Genomic DNA, 19,704 nt, shown 5'->3' with positions numbered 1-19,704 from the left:
ACCTCAGCGCCACCGGGGCGCTGGGCAGTAACACGTCGCCCACAGTGCCCGCGAAGAGCCCGTACTTCTTCCCAACCGACAGGGCGCAGGCCACACCCCGGCAGGCCGAGAGCGTGTCTGGGGCAAGGGGGAGGGCGGCCGCGCTGCGTCCCGGAGCTGGAGTCCCCCCTGTCGTCCCCCCATCTCTCCTTCCCTCGCAGAAGCACGACCAGCACCAAATGGCAAAGCGCCGCTCCCCGCGCAGGGAGCGCTGCGCCGCGGCCTGCGGGACGGACCGGCCGCCTCGACCCCCACCGTGCGGAGCGAGCGGCCGCAGCCGGTGCACTGGGGGCTCCGGCCGCCGGCCCGCACCGCCCTCCCTCCGCCCGCACAGCTCCCCAGGCCGAGCATGCGCGCTGCGGCCTCCCTCCCGGTGAAGGTCAGCCCAGGGCCCAGCTGCAGGACTCCACGGCGGCCAGGGAAGGCGGAGAAGGGAGGAGGGATGCAGGGAAGAGACTTAACTCCTTCTCTGCGGGAAGATGGCCACCCAGACCCAGCCGGAGCCCAGAGTCTTGTGCTCCCGCCCTCTGTGGAGGTCCCGATTGGGGACAAGGCAGTGGGGGAGTTGAGGAGGGGGGTGGGGAAGGGAGAATAGAGGGCTGGAAGGAGAGAAGGGAAGCAAGCTGGGGAGAGGAAGGGAGGGAGTGGGAGAGGAACAAAGGAGAGAAGAGGGAGAAAAGACATCTTGCCAGGGAGACCCCTTTCTCTAGTCAGCTTTCCCTCACCCCAGCAGTCAAACTTCCCTCAGATAAACGTGATTACCCTAATTTTATGGGGGGGGGGTGGAAGTGTGAAGAGATGCTTTGGAACTCTAACTGCCAGGTCTTCTGATTTTTGTGTCCTGCCTGTCCCTAATCTAAGCCCACACCTTTCTCCTTTGGTCATTAAATCCTAGGACATGTCAGGGGACCCAGAGTCTGATGACCAAGCTCCAAGTCCCTTGGGAACTCTGACTAGAACTTAGGACCAGGCCCAGTTCCTAGAAGTGGGAGGAGAGGCCTCTGAGACCCCAACAGACTCTCACTCCTATCACCTGAGAGACTCAAATACAGTCCTGGGGGATCCCTCACAGTGGTTCCCCTGCCTCTGCACCATCCTATTAGTGCCAGACTGCATCTGTGCCTAGCACACAGCCTGATCCTGTAAAAGGGGCTGTCTCTCTCTCCGTGACTTTGCCTTTCTGTATTAGTTTGCATGCATGTACAACACACACACACACACACACACACACACACACACACACACACACGGCAAATGGCAAGTATGAGCAAACAAAAAACAAAGAACAAAACAGGACACCAAAATAGTTGTGTGACCTTGGAAGAGTTGGTGTTATCTGCCTGCTCCTGCTTCCTCAGGAGTGAAAGGAGAAAAGGAGCGTCTTGGCCCAGGGACTCCAGGGCCTTCCTGCTCAGAGATCCAAGGAGTCCACAGACAGAAAAGAACTGAGGCAGACAAGGGAGAAGCTGGGAGGGAGGGGGCCATGGAGACAGATTTCCCAGCCAGTGGGTACTGTTCCCAGAGAGGCCTGAACCGCTTGTCAGCCACTCACTCCTCTGTGAAGTCTGCATCAGCCCCCCCTTTCCTTTCCTTAGAGTCACTCTCTACCCCCTGCCACACCTCATTTGTACCCTCAACACCACACACCATGCCACGGCCCCCTGCTGTAAGGGGAAGACCTTACCGTGGGGTCCCCAGGGTCCTGCGCCGTGGGCAGGTACATGATAAAGGTTGGCCGAATGCACAGTCCTCCTTCCTCTCTGCCTGCGTGGGTTTGTTCAGTCTAATGGGATGCTCCTTGACACCCCTCCCACCCCCACACACACCGCACACACAATGAACAGCAAACATCGGGGAGCTGAGGCTGCTGGTCGCAGGAGGAGCGCAGAGCCAGCCTCTGGGGCTCTGAGCATCCTGCTGGCCTAGAGGGGAGGCAGGTTTTGGATTCACAGCCATTTTTTCTTTCATCCCCCTCAAGGCCTCCATTAATTAAGTCTCTTGGAGGGGGTCACTCCAAATAGCTTAAGGCGATGTGAAAAATAAATAAATTAATTAATTAATAAATAGGAACCACTAAGGCTAGATGTGCATTTCTCTGAGGAAATGCAGGTGTGTGGGACCATGTTTCTGTGGGGTCTTTAAGGGTGGTAGCCTGCTGCAGCTCAGTGTGGCTCTGCCTGTAGGCAGGACTGTATTAATGGTTGAAATTAGGCAGTCCCCTGGGAGGAAAGGCTGTGCCACCACAGTCACACCACCTCTTCCCTGATCAGCTACAGTTTGGCTAGTGTCTCGGGCTTAGATACAAGAAGACTCAGGACCAAATTGAGGGCATATGCCTGGGCCTGGATGCAACAGCTGCACACTTCCCTTCTCTTCTAGAGCTTGGAGCCAACAGAGGCTTTCTGGGCCCCTTCAGTGGGGCAGCCCATCACCCTCACGGTAGCCTGTGAGGCCTCTCTCTCTGCCAGCCTCATACTCCTGATGCTAAGGGAGTCTATGCCACACCGTGCCCCAGACTTCCTGACTGTTTGCTGTGTCTGCAGACGTTGGTGGAGTCCTCTGTGTTTGGTGCTAGGAAGCCCTAAAGTTTCCTGGAGGGTCGTTCACATCCCTGCATCTAACACCACGTCCCTAGGAGTGTCCCCGTCCGCCCTGGGAGAAACAGTTGTGCTTGTCTTTGGACAGAATGCTGTCTGGTGTCTCACTCTCCCCCAGTGAACTCTGGGAATGCAGGAAAGGTACAGACTGATGAGAACTGAACAGGGCTTCATGTATGTTCCACCAATTCTCTACCACCAGGCCATACCCAGGACAACTTTATTCCATATTTGTTGACCTTTGACCTTTCTTCATCTACCCCTCAACTCTCTTCCCTCCTCCGTCTCCCACCAATAATCCATCTCTACTGAACCTTCCTTGTCATCAGGAACACTGCTGGCCTGCACACTGTTCACTATCACCATTGATTCCCCAGGCCTCATACTGCTTAACAGGCTACTATGTTTGACTGAGGAAACTGCTTCCTTCTCTGTTGTCCTCCTGCCTCCTGGATGCCCCTCCTCAGCCTCCTCATCTGTCCTGCTCCTCATGTTCCCTCTCCAAGGAGCACCTGGAAAGGCAGGCCCTGTGCTTCTCCATCAGGTCTCCCCTAAGGTGCCACAGCCTCCTGAAGGTCTCTTCTCACTGGTACCATGTATTGTTGGCCTCTGAGGATTTCCCTTACCTCAGGCCTTTCTCCCAGGCTTCAGACGTCTCTCTAATTGTTGGCTCAGCATTTCCATTAGATCTTTAACAGATGACTCCAACCCCATGGTTCTACCTCATTCTCTGCTCTGTCCATCTTCCAATGGCCCAGGTCCCCACTTTCAGGACCATCCTAAGTACTTACATTTCTCTCATACCCACATCAAACTTGAAGAAACATTCCCCTGGCTCTGGATCCAGAATCCAACCATTTTCTCTTTCTGCTTCTATCCCCTGGATCAGAACCACCAGCAATGAGTGGTCAGCTTCCCAGCCTGCTTGGAACACTGTGATCAGAAGGATCCCCTAGGCAGGCGCTCAACATTGCAAGCTGCTTTTGTGCTTCCGTGTACACAGGGGAAGGATGCAAACTAGGGAGGCTCCGGCCTTCCTGCAGCTGCAGCTTCTCTACTTGTTCAGTTTTATGAAATTATGGAGAAAGAGGCCGTCACCCATCAGTAAAAACCACTGTTGATTTAGAAACTCCACTAAACAAAATACCCATAATCCCAGCACTGTGGAGGCAGAAGCAGGCGGATCTCTGTGAGTTTGAGTCCAGCCTGGTCTACAGAGTGAGTTCTGGAACAGACAGGGCTATAAAATCCTGTCTCAAAAAACAAACAAACAAACCACAAAACAAATAAACAAAAAGGGTAGAGTGGGGCAGGGACATTTTGTGGATGCTTGAGCCATGCCCCAGGCTCTATTCTGGCCTCCTGACTCTTTCCTTGGGCTGCTCTTAGCCTTTTGTGGCTCTTTGGAAGTCAGGTACTTCCAACCTCACTTTAGCTTGCTCCTTATTCTACTTGGGGAGACACCACCTGCTGGGCCTTCACCTCCTTTAGATCTGTTCCCACCCAGACCCAGTCTGTCTCCCGATTGAAAACTGTAGGCTGAGCAGGAAGGAGCAAGGCTTGGACCTCCAAACTGGGGAGGCAGAGGCAGAGGCAGGCTGACTTACACAAGTCTCTGACCAGCCTGGTCCACAAAGCCAGTTCCAGGCCAGCCGTATCTGGGAGGAAGACCCTGTCTCATATAAAATAAAACCAACCTGAAGGACCTCCATAGAGAGATAATTCAAGGGGTCTGACTGCAGGCCTCCAAGCTGTAAATTCAATCCTCAGAGTGCACATGGTGGAGGAAAAACACAGTCTGGGGTGAGCTGTCTTCTGACTTGTACACTGTGGCCCATGTTCACTTCTGCCCACTATAGATATACATTAACTAACTAATTGATTAAAAGAAACCTGCATCCTCTCTATTCCCTCCATTTCCTTCTTACTCTACTCAGCTTCCCCAACAGTACTTTAGACCTTCCCTAGTCTATATAACCTCCCTCCTGACTGCATCAACGCTTTTCTCCCCACCCCACCCCCACCCCCACCTATTTAGGGTACAGGCTCCCTTTTTTTTTTTTTTGGTTCTTTTTTTTTTTTTTTTTTTGGAGCTGGGGACCGAACCCAGGGCCTTGCGCTTCCTAGGCAAGCGCTCTACCACTGAGCTAAATCCCCAACCCCCAGGCTCCCTTTTTTATCAGTCTTTTTTGCTGAGAACTTTCAAGCATCTTGGCTGTAGCAGAGGCTGCAATCAATCAAAGGTGTAGATGAGGATACCCAGGCCAGACAGTTCGTATGCTTCCTTGCTAGGTGAGGCTGCTATGGGAACCAGCGTTATCTCAGTGATAACAGCTTCATTTGCACAGGACTTCTTTACTGGTGACCAAACACTTTCACACACGGACCTGCCTACTCCTCACAGATACCTCAGGCGCCTGGGGGAGGGGATTTCTAATCTAAAGATAAAGAGATTGGTGTTCTCAGGAGCCATGTGACTTGCCAAAGTCACCGTGCTGTCCCGGGCTGCACACCAGATCTCCTGGAGTGGAGGTCCTTGGGTCTCCCCTTCACCCCAAGCTGCCTCCCCAGAATCTCCTATGGAAGGCACACCTGTCCGAAGTTGCAGAGAAAGGGGCACACACCTGCTTTGTTAATGGGGGACATCGTACAGCCAGGGAGACTTGCTTCAGGAGTAAAGAACTTCCCAGGCAAGTATAAAGACCTGAGGTTAGATCCTCAGAACATGCATACATGGCCCTGTGAAGGTCCTCTGTAACTGCAGCATGTGGGAAGTAGAAATGGACAGGTCCCTCAAGTTAGCTGGCCAGCTAGTCCAGGTAATCAGTGAGCGCCAGGTTCATGACAGACTCTGTCTCAAAAATAAAGTGGAGCCCAGCAGAAGACACCCAATGCTGACCTCTGCCTCCAAACACGCATAAACAGTGCATTCAGTGCACATACCCAATGCACACCCACCAACATACATGCACACCAAACACATAGACATGTAAACACTGAGTGAGCGCGTGCACACACACACATGCATACATGCATGTACGCACACACACACACACACACACACACACACACGAAATCAGCCTGTGCATTTAAGCTGATTTATCTCTGATTATCTCTTAAACATCTTGCTTACCACTACGTTAGCTAAAATAAGGAAGTATCAATGCACTTATGGTGGTCTCCTTAGCTCTTGTGTAAAAACATCTGGGTTAAATTTGGAACAAGCCCCTTGTTATATGGCTCTTCCTGGATTACAGCTAGACACGCGTGTGCATCTGTATAGTGCAAGGAAGCATGTACATGAGTGGTCTCGCTCACAGACGTCCCCGTCCCTCACCTCAGGCTGCTGTGCATCAGAAGGACACACCACCTCATCCTGCCTCACCAGCACTACTTGGTGATCATAGGCTTGGGCAAATCAGAGGCCCTACCCTGGCCCTCAAGAAGTGACACGCACGGCAAGATGCCGGTTATAGCAAACACACTATGGATCTCTCTCTTCCCCTCTCCCCATGTGTGTGCAGTGCATACCGCATGTTTATGTGCACGGGTATATATGTATATGCAAGTGTCCATATTCACATGTATGTGCGGGGGTGCATGCATGTGGGGGGTCAGATGTCAACCTCAGGCGTCGCTCCTCGGGAGCTGTGTATCTTGAATCTTCATTTTATTAACCACCTGGAGCTTGCTGCTTAGCCTAAGCTGGCTGACTGGCATGCTCTATACCTCTGCCTCCCCGCCCAGGGAGGCTCTTCACCTGAGTTAGGTCCTTATATGTGCAAGATAAGCGCTTTATCAGATAAGCTATCTTTCATGGTTTCCTGAATTTCTTGTGCAGCTTGGTGCAAGCATGTGGGGTTGAAAGCAATAGGGACTGTGTGGTGTGGCCATGGCTAAGGACCTCACGGCCAACATCTCCTTGAATCTTCAGCTTGTAAACTAGCAGAAATGAGTACCTGGGCGGGCATGGGGGTCAAAGGCTTTGGTAGCAGGCAGCTAGGAATCCTCCCTGCCTCCTCGTGGGCAGACAGAAGGAGGAAACAGGTTAGGCCTGTCTTCAGGGCCTAGACCTGCTTGGTATCCCACCCCTGAGTTTTGCAAACCTTTGTAACTAAGGTTGCCAACTGCTCTCCTTGAATACCCTTCTCTAGACTACGAGTGGCCACTGGTAGCGGGCAGCAAGCAACAGGTAGGCCTTGCTCCTAGACTGGTCTTTGCCTTGGCTGTCCTGGCCTGTTAACTGTCTTGGGTCAGGGCTTTAACAAGCTGGCTTCACTTTCCTGTCCTGTCCTGTCCTGTCCTGTCCTGTCCTGTCCTGTCCTGTCCTTCTCTATGTCCCTAACTCACTGTCCTGAGTGAGTCTCTGCAGACACCACGGTGTGATCTTATAAACTGAGGCTGAAGAACATGTTTTCTCAGTTTTGGCACCATGGGCACTTGGGGCAGGATGCCAAGCACAGCCTCTTTAGCACTGAGCTATACTTCTCGCTCCAGAGTGACTGATTGTGGTGGCTACCCTGTATGCTGATGGACATTTGAAGCATCTCTGGCTTCTAGTATCTTCTACTCGACTCTTGCTCTGGTGTGATACTGGAGAAAAATCCTAGCCAGGCACTGTTCCCTGCTTCTGGAAGGAGGGGCTGCCTCTGGTGAGAACCTGAGCTCGGCAGTCATGTCCCAGGGTCACATCTGCTCAGCACTGAACTCTGACACCTTCCTTGTCTGCAGTCCAGGAAGCCACGCCTTGGCTCACAGTGGCTATGAGGTTATAGTGTGGGCCAAGGCTATACCTGATGCATGGCTGCCTTTTTAGTTCCCCAGCACCACTGCCCACCTGGGCTGCCTCCATCCACCTCATAGTGCAGGCCCAGCTGATCCTGGCTGCTGGCTGGCCTCTGCTAGGGCACAGTGACAGGGCTCTCAGGGCCCTTCAGTTGTTGGGGAGGTGAGGAGGGTGGGAAGGCTCACCAATGCCCTGGAGGGAGCATGTGAGAGACTGGCTAGGGCTCCTAGAAAATAGCCAGGCAATTACTCAGAATGACTAATTACGCTAGGCTGTGGGATCCCTGGGGAGTTTGGACTCTTCCCAAATTGTTGGACACATTCCAGCGGAGAACAGCTAGTGCTACAGCGCTATGGTGTGCAGATAGTTCACAGCGGGGGAAGCCAGTGGCCTGTAACTTGAGAAGGAGCCATGCCTAGGGGCTGCAGGAAGGAGAGGCACACTCAGGAGCCACACAGAAGTGTATGTCGTGGGCGGGCATGACCCTCAGACAAAGCCGTGAGACCCACTGTTCAAGACCTGAGTTGGGGCTGACAGCAGAGGCATCTAGAAGAAAGCTGGACCTGTTGATCCAGTGCTCCCCTGTTCTGTACACTGTGAGCAAGTGTCCACACTGTGAGAAGAGCACCCCCATGACCTTGAGTGGATAAGACGGGTGGGGGGCTTAGTGCCAGGAGCCTGGGCAGCTCTGCAGAGGTACAGGGATGCCATACCCAGACAGGTGAGGTACAGAAGCCATTGTCATCTGTACAGAGCCATGAGCTAGAGGTGGGAAAAGTCCCATTTGGGCGAAGTGAACGAAGTGAGCGTGGCAATAGAGTTCTGGGTCACAGACACTGGTACCCTTCTTTTGGGAGAGGCACCCTGGGGCTCAGGCTTTATCTTGCTGAGGGTCTTATCCTAATGGTAGATGGAACCTGAGGGCAGTGTCTAGAGTCTGGTCAGGACTAAACTCGTAAGGATTGTAGCTGTGGTAAGGAAGGCTTCTGCTGAGTCAGGATGGAGCCTGCCTTTAGTTTGTTTTCCTTTGTTTCAGGGAACCCAGGCAGGCGGAGAAACCTCCCTTTAGCTGCAAATAATCTGAACTTCAGATTTTCCTTATCCACCTCCAGTGCTGGGACTACAGGTGTGGGCCGTCAAGCCTGTTCTGAGCAGTGTGGCAGATGAATCTGGGGCTTCGTTCCTGCAAGTGACTGAGTTATTGACCTCCTCTCCAGTCTGCATTACAGCCTTAGGCTACAGGCAAACAGGAGTGGGAGAAGGGAGTGAAATTGTCCCCAAATATTCAGTTAACAAGCAAACGAACTCAGTGGGTAGAGGCAAGAGAATCCAGTGTACAAAGCTAACCTCAGCTACACAGCAAACTCTATGCATAGGGTACACGAGACCCTGTTTCATAAAATAAAATAGCCGGGGGAAGGATCTGATGATTCAAATCAAGGCCGAGGTTGAACCTGCAATTCCTAACCTGAGTAAGAGGTAGGGGCAGGAGGCTGTGTACCCCTTCACACACCTATACCCTGCATCTGCACAGACCTGTACCCCTCGTTTGCACAGGCCCCACTGCAGCAGCTCACTAACGTCCCACACAGTCATGAAGCCTTGTATCTGCTTCTAGAGTTCTGCCTGCAGGAAGGTCCAGTCAATTACCGGGCTGCAAGCTGGCCGGTTACCTCAGCTGAGCGCTGGGGTCCAGCATTATCCGTGTTTTCCTGCTGTTACTAATGTCCTCTTCTCCCCGATCCTCACACCCTCACACCCACTACAAGATAAGGCTGGTTCTGTCTCTTCCTGATCTTCCAAGCCCATCTGTATCATTGCCCTCTAACCCCCTTGGTTGTGGCATGACTATCTCTCCCCTGGACCAGCTCCTCACCCCCATCTCTCTCCAACTTGTTCCTTGCGCCGTGGCCAGGTCAGTACTTTAAATGATGTGACTAGGGACACAGTGTATCCTTTTTAAGAACTGACGGTGGCTTCCATCATACTAACAGAATCCAAATCCCTTGACCAGCTCACAAACTCTTTGAGTTCCTGTCGCCGCGGGGCCTTTGCGCATGCGTGATCAGCTCTGTGGGCTGCAAGTCAAGCTCCCAAAGACAGGCACGGAGAGGAGCTGCTATCAGCTCCTGCTTGCAGCAGTGTCCCCAGAATGGTTCTGGCCACAAAGTAGAGTGTAGTAGCCCAAGGCATGTGAGGGTGAGCGGTCTGCAATAGAGTCTCCAGGAAGCCTCCAGCCTGGGCTGGAAATAATGCGGGTTCCTAGGACACAAAGAAGCAGTCATCCCCTAAGGGGCCCTCAATGAGCCAACCCCCTCAACATACACACACACACACACACACACACACACACACACACACACACACACCACACACACACACCACACACATACACACCACACACACACACACACACCACACACACACACACACCCCCCCCCCACACACACACCACACACACACACACCCCCCACACACACCACACACACACACACACACCACACACACACACACACCCCACACACACACACACACACACACACACACACCCCACACACACCACACACACACGCACACACACACACACACCACACACACACACACACACACCACACACCACACACACACGCACACCACACACACACACCACACACTACACACACCACACACCACACACACACGCACACACACGACAAAGAGATGCTGTGAGCGAGTGCTGACGAGAACGGAGCTGGAGGTGGCGGTATGGCTGGCTGCAGCAGCTGAGTTAGAGCCTCATTGGAGGGAACAGCACTGAATGCCAGTGACTACACAAGGTTCTGCGTTCCCACATGAGGAGGCCTGGAGCCGGGCAGACAGCCAGGATCTCATCCCCCAGCATCTCCGTAATAGCAGCGTGTCCACTTGTCCCTCAAGGCCTTGGTTCCCAAAGGTCTGAACCCCAGTCACCCGAGGTACTGGCCACTTCAAGATCTTCTTTCTGACCAAAGGCACATCCTATCATTGAAGGCAGCTATCTAAGTCCCCTCTCTTGTGTGGCTTGAATGGTGAACCCCTAATTCTGGACATCTCCAGTACAGCAGAGTGTGAACTTAGAAAGACTCTGTGGAGTAACCGTGGGGTCACGGGGGAGGCTGTGGTCCACTATGACTAGAGTGCTACAGGAAGGGGAAACCATTCACAGCAACGTGCACAGGGGTTGAGGAGACACAGGGAGACTCAGCCTGGCCCTGTGTCTTCCACTCAAGCTGGTGCGGGCCCAGCAGCTGGGGTTCCCTCATAGTGTCTTGTGGTGGGCGGGCGGGCTCCTGAGATCCACTGCCAGTCTGTTTGTGAGCATGGTGTCTGCTCTCTGGAAAGCTTTGGATGTGACCCCTCAGACATGTGTGTTCCAGTAACGCATCCCGTGGAGACACCTCAGCACACAGGCTGAATCTGAGTATTCCACAAAAGTGCCAGGTCACAGGGCTCAGCTGCTTCCTCTTGAAAACAGATGTGCGGCCTCCTTGCCTGGGTCAGCATGGACAACGCAGGAGCAATGAGATGGTGTGGGGACATGGCCTTCGGGCCACAGCCCCCGCCCCCTCCCACACACACAGGAGCTTTTCACACACGAGTGGTACTCACACAGCCACTATCCTCGAAAGCCTTGAAACCTCACCCTTTCTCCTCGTACTGTGCTTAAACACACCGCATGCTGCAAAGCAGTCGCTCGGACTCGGAAATGGGTACTTTGGTAATCCCTGCCAACATGTGTCTTAGGAGAATTAGCTGATTACTCGACTGGCTGGGAGCCTCTGGATTCCAGTACCAAACACAGCTACCATCTCCAGCTGTGTGGCATTCAGACGGCTGGGGAATGTGGCCATCAGTCCTCATTCAAACTGTTGCTCATCTAAGTCTTTACACTCAATGTTGAGAAGAGATAGAAGTCGAAGAAAATCTCTCTACAGATGTCTCTATGCCCAACAGAATGTGTTCTCACACATATACTTTTTAAATATATACACGGGATTCTCCCAGTATTCTCTCTCTTCTTTTGTAGTCCAGGCTAACCTTGAACTCTTCCTCTTTCTTTTTTCCTTATTGACAGGGTTTCCCTGTACAGTCCTAGCTGTACTACACTAGCCCTATACTATAAAGACGAGTTAGCCTTGCACTAACAGAGCTCTACATGCCACCACAGAATTACAGGTTTGTGCCACCATGCCCAGCCCATCTTAATCCTTAGCAAACATATTTGATAATGGTAACATCCAGCCAGTATATGCTAGAGTCCTGTCTCAGCTCTAGTGGGACTTATACCAGTGTAACCAGCAAAGGGCAGAGAGTGGGCTCACTGCCCCACTTCCCTGCCTAGGGACAGAGGTCACATAGCCACCAGCACAGCACCACCTTCACCCAGCCCCCCTATGTACCACATCTTAACTACATTGAGACATGCTTCCTTCAACTATCTCCACGTAAAAGCACACTACTGGATGAAGTTTAACCGCTGATCAGGGTCTGTGCTGAGGAGGAGAAGAGAAGACAGGTAGCGGGGCAAACCAGGGTTCAGTGTTCCTCTGGCCAAGCCATGTCTTTTTTTTTTTTTTATATCTTTCGTATATGTGTGTGTATGTATACACACATGTGCGTGCCTGTGTGATTGTATGGGCATATTGTGCAGGTCGCACAGGGATCAGAGAGGGCAGCCAGCACCCTCTTCTACTACTCCTTTCTGGCTCTGAACCTGGAACTCCATTTTTTGGGGGGAGGCTGGAAGCTAGCAAGTCCCGGTGACCCACCCTCCGAGCTCGGGTTGCAGGCAAGCATTCAAGGGATGCCTGACTTGTTATATGAGGACCGGGGTCTGGACTACAGTCATCATGACGGGGCAGCAATACCTCTTACCTGCTGAGCCATCTCTTCAGCCCCCACTCCATGTAAGAAAAACTTTAATTTGTTGCCACCTCTAAAATTTGGGTGATTTCATAGGGAAGGTTGGATTTCTAGAATCTCTTAGAAATGTAGAGACCTGGTGACTAAAGTCAAGGAGTCCATATGAAAGTAACCAGAGGGAGCTGAGGAAAGGCTGTCCCTTTCAGAGAGACTACTTCCTCTCAAGGGGCACACTCTCAAGGCTCCTTCTCCCCTCCCATTCCTTATTTTAGAGGTTGCCGCCAACATGCCCCTAGGGCCCAGCCATGGCTGTAAGACAGTGGTGAGGGCTTTGAGTGAGATGGCTAATGACTTTTGACCGTGAGCTCAATTCTGGGTGTAAACGAGGAAAGACTGGGGTGGAGAGGGGCTATACAAAGGGTGGCTATTTTTCTTCTTGAGGACCCGGGCACAGCATGGCTCTGAAGGCCGGATGTTTCAGAGACACCCCAGTTGGGACTCTTGCCCTGGCCACTGGGAAAATTACTTAGCTTTCTCAGTCTTGGTGTGATGTCTTAAAAGTGCTGGCAATTCTAGCCACATTGACACCATGGTGTTCTGAGGCTCAGTGAACCAGAAACATTTTTTAAAACAATCAAGAAAGTCCAGCAACATTGGCTGCTGTTGTCCACCCACCTGCTGAGCTCTGTTTCCTGTGGTACTTGGGTGCATTGCTCCCAGGCCTGAGTGCTGCCTCAGAAGCAGGCAGGTGCTGGGGTATCACAAAAGCTGGGCCACTGGCCACCAAAGGGGCCACTTTTAAACAAGCCCAAGGTTTTGGGTTCAAACCCCAGAACTACATAAAACACAACTGTGATGCCAGCATTTGGGAGGTGGACGCTGGCATAAGTTCAAGGCTATCCTCAGATGCACATCAAGTCGAGACCAGCCTAGGCTACGAGAAACCCTTGCTCAAAAAAGGTGTCTAAGTATTTTCCTCTGAATTAAGAAGCCTAATAGGGCAGTTGTAAAGAGAGGAAACTGAAGCAAGAGAGGACCAAAAAACCACAGTGATGTTCTGGGACAGGTTAGAAGGAAAACTATGTGGAAGCTGGGATGGGACTGAGAGCCAGAGTGCTCGTCTGTAGTATGCTTAAGAGTCATAAGACCACAAACAAGACATAGTAAAGCTTTATGAAAGCAAGAAAGACGTCCCCTCCGATATGCAGATCCAATAGACTGGGATGTGTTGGCTATAAAGATGGACTAAACTAAGAATCAAGCCTTGCAGGAGTTCAGGGTACAGGAAAGGGTAGACGCCAAGCTGACCAGTGATGCAATGTGGACACTTTGAACAGGGGCTGTGACCTGGAACCAAGGGAGCTGGTCCTCCAGGGCTTACAGATGACACCTGCAGAGGACAGGGCTGAATAGTTATTCTAACCCACTCGGTTACAGCATTGTTCCCAGCTTAGCTTTGTGTAGCGTCTTCTGCATTCACATGCACCGAATCCTTGCGAAAGAAAGGCTTTGTGTCCAATTTTGCAAACAAGACACTTGCATTTGGAGAACTTTAACTGACTAAGTAGTCCATGCTAGCCTTGAACTTAAGACAATCCTCTGCCTCAGTATGGGGTCAAGGTGTATATCACCATGCCCAGCTCAGGAGGGAGCACTCACCATCTTCTACAAGTCCGTCCAGCCCCCAGGGGAGCCTCTGCAGAAAGGCAGAGCTGGTCTCCTCAAAGAAGACCAGATGTATAGGAGAGCTGTGTGGGAAGGTTGGGAGCAGAAAAGGTCTATGCTCTGTGACCTGAGGTTTTCTGCTCCCTGAGGTCCAGGCCAAAGTCAGTGGCCAGGAAACTCTCTGTAGCAATACTTGAACAAGGATGAGTCTGACTGTGGAGAGCCATCCTGACCAGGGAGCTGCAGGAGGCCGACTTCTGTGTGTGTCAGACACACAGTCACAAATATCAACATTACGATTATTTCTTGAAAAAAGCAATCCCTTCTACTAGTTTCTCTAAATTTTAATAATAATCGATTTGGGGGCTGGAGGTATGGCTCAGTGGTTAAGAGCACTGACTGCTCTCCTGAGTTCAAATCCCAGCAACCACATGGTGGCTCACAACCATTTGTTTTTTTGTTTTTTTGTTTTTTTTTTGTTTTTTGTTCTTTTTTTCGGAGCTGGGAACCGAACCCAGGGCCTTGCGCTTCCTAGGCAAGCACTCTACCACTGAGCTAAATCCCCAACCCCGCTCACAACCATTTGTAATGGGATCCGATGCCCTCTTCTGGTATGTCTGGAGACAGCTACAGTGTATTCATAAAAAACAAATAAAGAAATTTTTCAAAAAATAGATTTGATTTTGATGTGTACAAGGTTTTTTTTAAGGGGGGTTGGTTTTTTGTTTGTTTGTTTGTTTTGCCTGCCTGTGTATATGTACATGTACAACACGTATGCCTGGTGCGGTGGAGGTCAGAAGAAGGCAGTAAGTCTCTTGGAGCTGGAGTCACAACCCCACATGGAGTCTTCAGAAAAAGATCAACAAGTGCCCTTCAGAACCTCTGAGCCATTTCTCCAGCTCTGAGGGACTCTAAATTTTATCTTAGGCTAAGTACGCTGCTTACAGAGCTATATATCACACTATATTCTTTATATAACCCACGAGAGGCAGGCTAGAATACCTGGAGTTTGATCTTAAACTCCTGTTGGGTTTTAGCTTAAGGAAGGGGGAGTCCGGACGCAGGAGTCACAGAACCACAAGGTTTATGCTCGTACTAGCCTCACCCTGGGCTACAACACATTTCCCTTCCCCATCTACCCTCAGTCCCAGTTTTCCCTGCATCATTGACTTTGCAAGGCCGCCAAGCCCTTTCTGGAACATGGTAGAATGAAAGTCCGCCCGCCCGCCCGCCCGCCCGCCCGCCTGCCTGCGGCACCTTCTCCCTACTCCTTTACTCTCCCTGGGAGCACACTGTTCCTCCCTCCAGGCCCCAGAATGTTCTTTAGTCTGGAGAAACGGTTCAAATGGGAGACCATCCAAGTTTGTAAATTCCAGTAAAGGCATGTGTGGAGCCATGCTTAGGAGGCAAATTCTCCAATTGCCTAGAAGTAAGCTCAGGTCACAAGGAAACTGGTTTCACAGCTGGGAGAGAAAGGAGCGGAGTGTGTTATACCCAAATGGTTGCATGGCTTAAGGAAACAGCAGCGCTCCCACCAAGTCTCTTGTGAGTTTCTCACACCCCTCACCATCAAAGGACTGGGGACAAGAGCCACGGTCTTAGAAGATGGTCTCTTGGCTAAGCGTCCACCAGCAGCAGGCACACAGGGGCCTCAGGTTGGTCCGTGTCTATTCCAGAGGCTTAGAATCTTACCAAACCCAGGGTCCTTCACTTCAAAGCCCTGTCTTTGAAGACTGCCTTCAAGCTGTATCTGTTCAGGGTTTCCTCCCAGAAGCAAAGACACCTCCCAGTGACACCTGCGACTCATTGCTTTTGCCGCTTGAAGCTCACTAACGCTCCCAAGGGCACACTGAGTCCTTGGGGCCAGCAGCCTGCAGTGCCTGCACACCCAGCCACACTGAACAGCCTACCATCAAACCACAGAGGGGCCTGTGAGCACCCAAATGCCTGAACGTGTGCCCGGCCAGCAAAAGCCTGAGGGTTCACTTCATGTTCATGTGATTCTCAAACCAAATACTAAACGTGCCCCATAGTTTGCCACCCCATCTCTGGCAGATACCGGCAAGTGTCCTGATGGCTCCCAGGAGCCATCTAGTGACCCAGGGCCACACTGGGACCAGTTATCAGTGCCCTAAACCCCAGCCCTCTCAGGTTTTCTCCCCCTTGCCCCCGCCACCCAGCCTTACAGTGAGATAATGTTCTTCGGGTACCCACCTGTGGCTACTGAGAGCCCCAGGGGCTTAACCCAGTACACCCCCTAAATGAGCTGTGTTTAATGAAACTTATCACGGGATGGGCAGCTTCTGTGCACCTGCTAAAGACCACACCATCCCTCACCTTCAGTGCCGCCTCCTCTAACTAGAACCTTATGACGAGTCCCCTCCAGGACAAGCCTGCTGGATCCACCTGCTCGCCCGTTTGCTTTGGGAATCTTCACTACGACAGACCCCACAGACTCAGGACAAGGTCCCCTTGTCACCTTAGGTGCTGCTGTGAGGAAAGGAAGTGGGAGTCCTGACTTACCAAGACTCCCAGTGTGGGTGTGAGCATGCCAGCACCCAGGCTTGTTTCAAGGTTATGGGTACCAGGTGACTTGCTCACAGTCACCACGTGGCTGTAAACACGCCGAGCCAAGCTGGGCTTACTCAGCTGGCTAAACCCTACACCATTTTGTCCTGAGCTGGGCCTAGTTGTGTGTGTGTTGGGGGTGGGGGTGGGGTGGGGAAGAGTATATGGGACTGGACTGGGGCGGCTTCTCGTCCCACGCTGAGGAAGTAGAGGCTGAAAGAGGCCTCGCTGCCTACACATAGCCCACAGCATCAGGACTTCTGAAGCCCTGGCTTGGAAGCCCACTTTCAGGCTGCATCCACTCAGGGTTTCCTGATGCCCCCTCCTTAGAGGTCACACAGCCTGTGGAACCTCTTTCAGCCCTTTCCCATATCCAGCAAGGTTGGTGAAAAATGACCTTCCTTTCCTCAGCCCAGGTTTGTCCTTCTGGATGAGGAAACTGGTGTGAGACTCCCCAAATCCACCCTCCTCGTTTCCTGGAGAGTACATCCAAACTTGAAGCCTTCACTGCGGCAGAGGATGGCTGCCACCACCCTCTCTGTCGTGAACAATCCCTTGTCTGAGGCCTCTGAGGGGCTTTGAGATGTTGAGATGTTTGCTCAGCCTGTCTACATGTGGCTGAACAAAGATGTCAAGGAGCAGCAGATTCCTTCCAGGTGATGGGGATCACTGGGTGAGGGGAAGCACTGGGGTCCCCGGGAAGTGACCCTGTGAGTGGCGAGATGACACGCATCCAAGGGTCTGTGGGTAGTGGGGGTTCAGAAGAAGTCAAATCCATGGACCCTTTTCCTATGAACTTGGTTTCAGATTAACTTGCTCCTAGACTGAAGTGGCTTTGAGAAGCGGGACCTAGGGACTCCTAGGGAGATGTGGAGACACTTAGAAGAGGTGCTAAGTGGCAGATGTCATCCGGCTCCAGAGAGTGCCCCATGTTGGAAAGGATGCGGAGAGACACTGTGGACACTCGGGGACCAGTGGGCAGTTAGTTGGGGGTGGGGCGCAATGCATGGTCAGGGCCTAGAGCTGGCAGGCTTCGGTCAAAGCTCCTGCTCCAGGGCTGGTGGGGAAGAAAGCACCTACCTGTACCACGGTGGGTGGGTGCTGAACACCTGGACTCATAGATGGTGGGGTCCTGCAAGTGAGGAGTCATCCAGTGCCCACTTGGTGCCGGGGCCCAGAGCCTGCCACTCCTGTAGCACCAAGGGCCATGCTGAGGAGGATCTGAAAGGAGAGGGCTGTGGGAGGAGTGGCCTGGATCCCAAGCCCCAGGGTAGGCCCTCAAGGGCCTGTGGGGAGGCTGTGTTCCAGGCTTCCTTTGACAGCCCACAGGAGGTCTGAGGAAGAATATGGGAGATTGTGCGGAAGCGGGCAGGCCCTTGGGCCAGAGCAATGCACCTGAAGCCAGTGAAACTCAGGTGTGCACAGCATGTGCCTGGTGCACATGGACATGGCCGGCACAGAGAACAGAGGAAGGCAGGTCATAGGGGTGTGAACAGACTTTGAAGTTAGGAGAGACCTTCTGGCCAGGACTATACCTAGAAGTAAGGCAGCCCCAGTCAACAATGGCTCCAGGCTCTTCTGTATTTACTGCCATCTGGGTTCACCCCTCCCCTTCTCCTCCCCATCCAGCGGCCATTCCCTCCTGGGAAGAGTAGAGAAGCCTCAGACTCGGGGCCAGGGGATATAGGACCACAGGTGGGGCAGGGCAGGTTTGAGAGCAGTCCAGGAACACGCAGAGCATCCCAGGGGAAGATGGAGTGGGACCCAGCTGAGGATGCCAGGGTGGGATGTGGGGCATTGTGAGAAGAGAGCCAAGGGGGATGAGTAGGGAGAAGACCTCAATCCGAGGTTGGGTTGTGGGGTGTGCAGTCAGGGAGAACAGAGGGATGACTTGAATGGGAGAGGGCTGTCGAGGAAGGAAGGTAGCAAGTGGAGTCTGGGAAGGAGCCAGGCAATGGGCAGGCAGGAAGGTGCCAGGTAGGGGAGGAGTGAGAGGCTGCCAGATAGGGCAAGTGGGAGAAGGCTGCCAGGAGGAGCAGGTGGGCAAAGTGCTAGGCGAGAGGGAGGTGCCAGGCAGTGGGGAGGAGGGTGGTGCCAGACAGGGAAGGGAAGGTGCCAGGCAGCAGGGTGCCAGACAAGGAGGGGGAGGGGGTACAGGTGGAGGGAAGTGCAGGATGGTTCCAAGTAGGGGTGGGAAGAGAGGGTTCTAGGTAGGGATGAGGTATCAGGGCTGGAGAAAGAGGTACCAGGTCAGGGAGGATGCCAGGCAGAGGGAATGGAGAGAATCAGGAGGGTGGGGAGCACGGAGAGAGAGGAAAGATGTCAGCAAGAAAGAGGAAGGACAGGGAGGAGGGGACAGACCAGGTAAAGAGAAGATGCCAAGCAAGGGAAAGCAGGGAAATGCCAGGTAGAGGAAAGATGCCAGTCAAGGGGAGGAGGGAGGACAGGTGAAGGGAGGAGGGATGTCAGGTAAAGGGAAGGGTGCCAGGCAGAGGAAGGATCAAGGATGCCAGGCAGAGGGATGATCAAGGATGCCAGGCAGAGGGAGGAGGGATGCCAGGTAGAGGGAGGAGGGATGCCAGGTAGAGGAGGAAGGATGCCAGGCAGCAGGAAGAGGAATGCCAGGCAGAAAGAGGAAAAGGAATGCCAGCAGGAGGAGGAGGGATGCCAGGCAAGGGGAGGAGGGATGCCAGGGAGCAGAAGGAGGGATGCCAGGCAGGGAAGAGAAGGGATGCCAGGCAGAGGGAGTAGGGGTAGCCAGCAGAGGCGAGGCAGCACTGCCAGTAGGGAAGGCGGGGGCGCTGGCGCAGCGCGGCTGGGCGGCGTGTTCGCCTAGGGCCGTGGGGGCCACGCAGTGCGGGTCGCTCACCTGCTCCCTTGGGACCCCGGCCCCGGAGAGCGGCTGCCCGCCCTCCGCTCCGAGCTCGGCTAGGCTTGGCGCCTGCGCCGCTGCAGCCTGGAGCGGGGGGGGGGGGGGGGGGGAGGCGCAGGGAGCGTCTGCAAAGAGCTAGGCACTTAATAACGACTTAGGGATCGGAGCAAGAAGCATTGCCCTATCCATCAGTGGGTGAGCTCTTCAGCTCTGAGCCCTTGCCAGACCCAGACCCACCCGTGATGAACCTCAAGCCTATGCACAGGTATCTTTGAAAATGCACCTGCGCCCCCATC

General features: G+C 53.0%; 1 protein-coding gene across 2 annotated transcripts in view; it reads right to left on the bottom strand.

Annotated features, from left to right (window-relative positions):
- The window catches only part of Smarcd3 (SWI/SNF related, matrix associated, actin dependent regulator of chromatin, subfamily d, member 3), a 31,640-nt gene extending 12,141 nt beyond the window's left edge, over positions 1 to 19,499 (bottom strand). Inside the window, exons 1-2 of one of the 2 annotated variants that reach the window (XM_063285692.1) lie at positions 19,406 to 19,499; positions 17,617 to 17,757 (exon numbers count right to left, since the gene is read on the bottom strand). In XM_063285692.1, the coding sequence (XP_063141762.1) occupies positions 17,617 to 17,655 (39 nt within the window). In that variant the 5' untranslated portion in view covers positions 17,656 to 17,757; positions 19,406 to 19,499. The remainder of the gene's footprint in view (positions 1 to 17,616; positions 17,758 to 19,405) is intronic. The other variant, NM_001011966.1, reaches the window with a different exon arrangement.
- Between the last annotated feature and the right edge of the window lie 205 nt (positions 19,500 to 19,704).

This window comes from Rattus norvegicus, chromosome 4 (genome assembly GCF_036323735.1).
Source record: "Rattus norvegicus strain BN/NHsdMcwi chromosome 4, GRCr8, whole genome shotgun sequence".
Lineage (NCBI taxonomy): Eukaryota > Metazoa > Chordata > Mammalia > Rodentia > Muridae > Rattus > Rattus norvegicus.
This window is presented reverse-complemented; position numbering and strand designations above follow the sequence as displayed.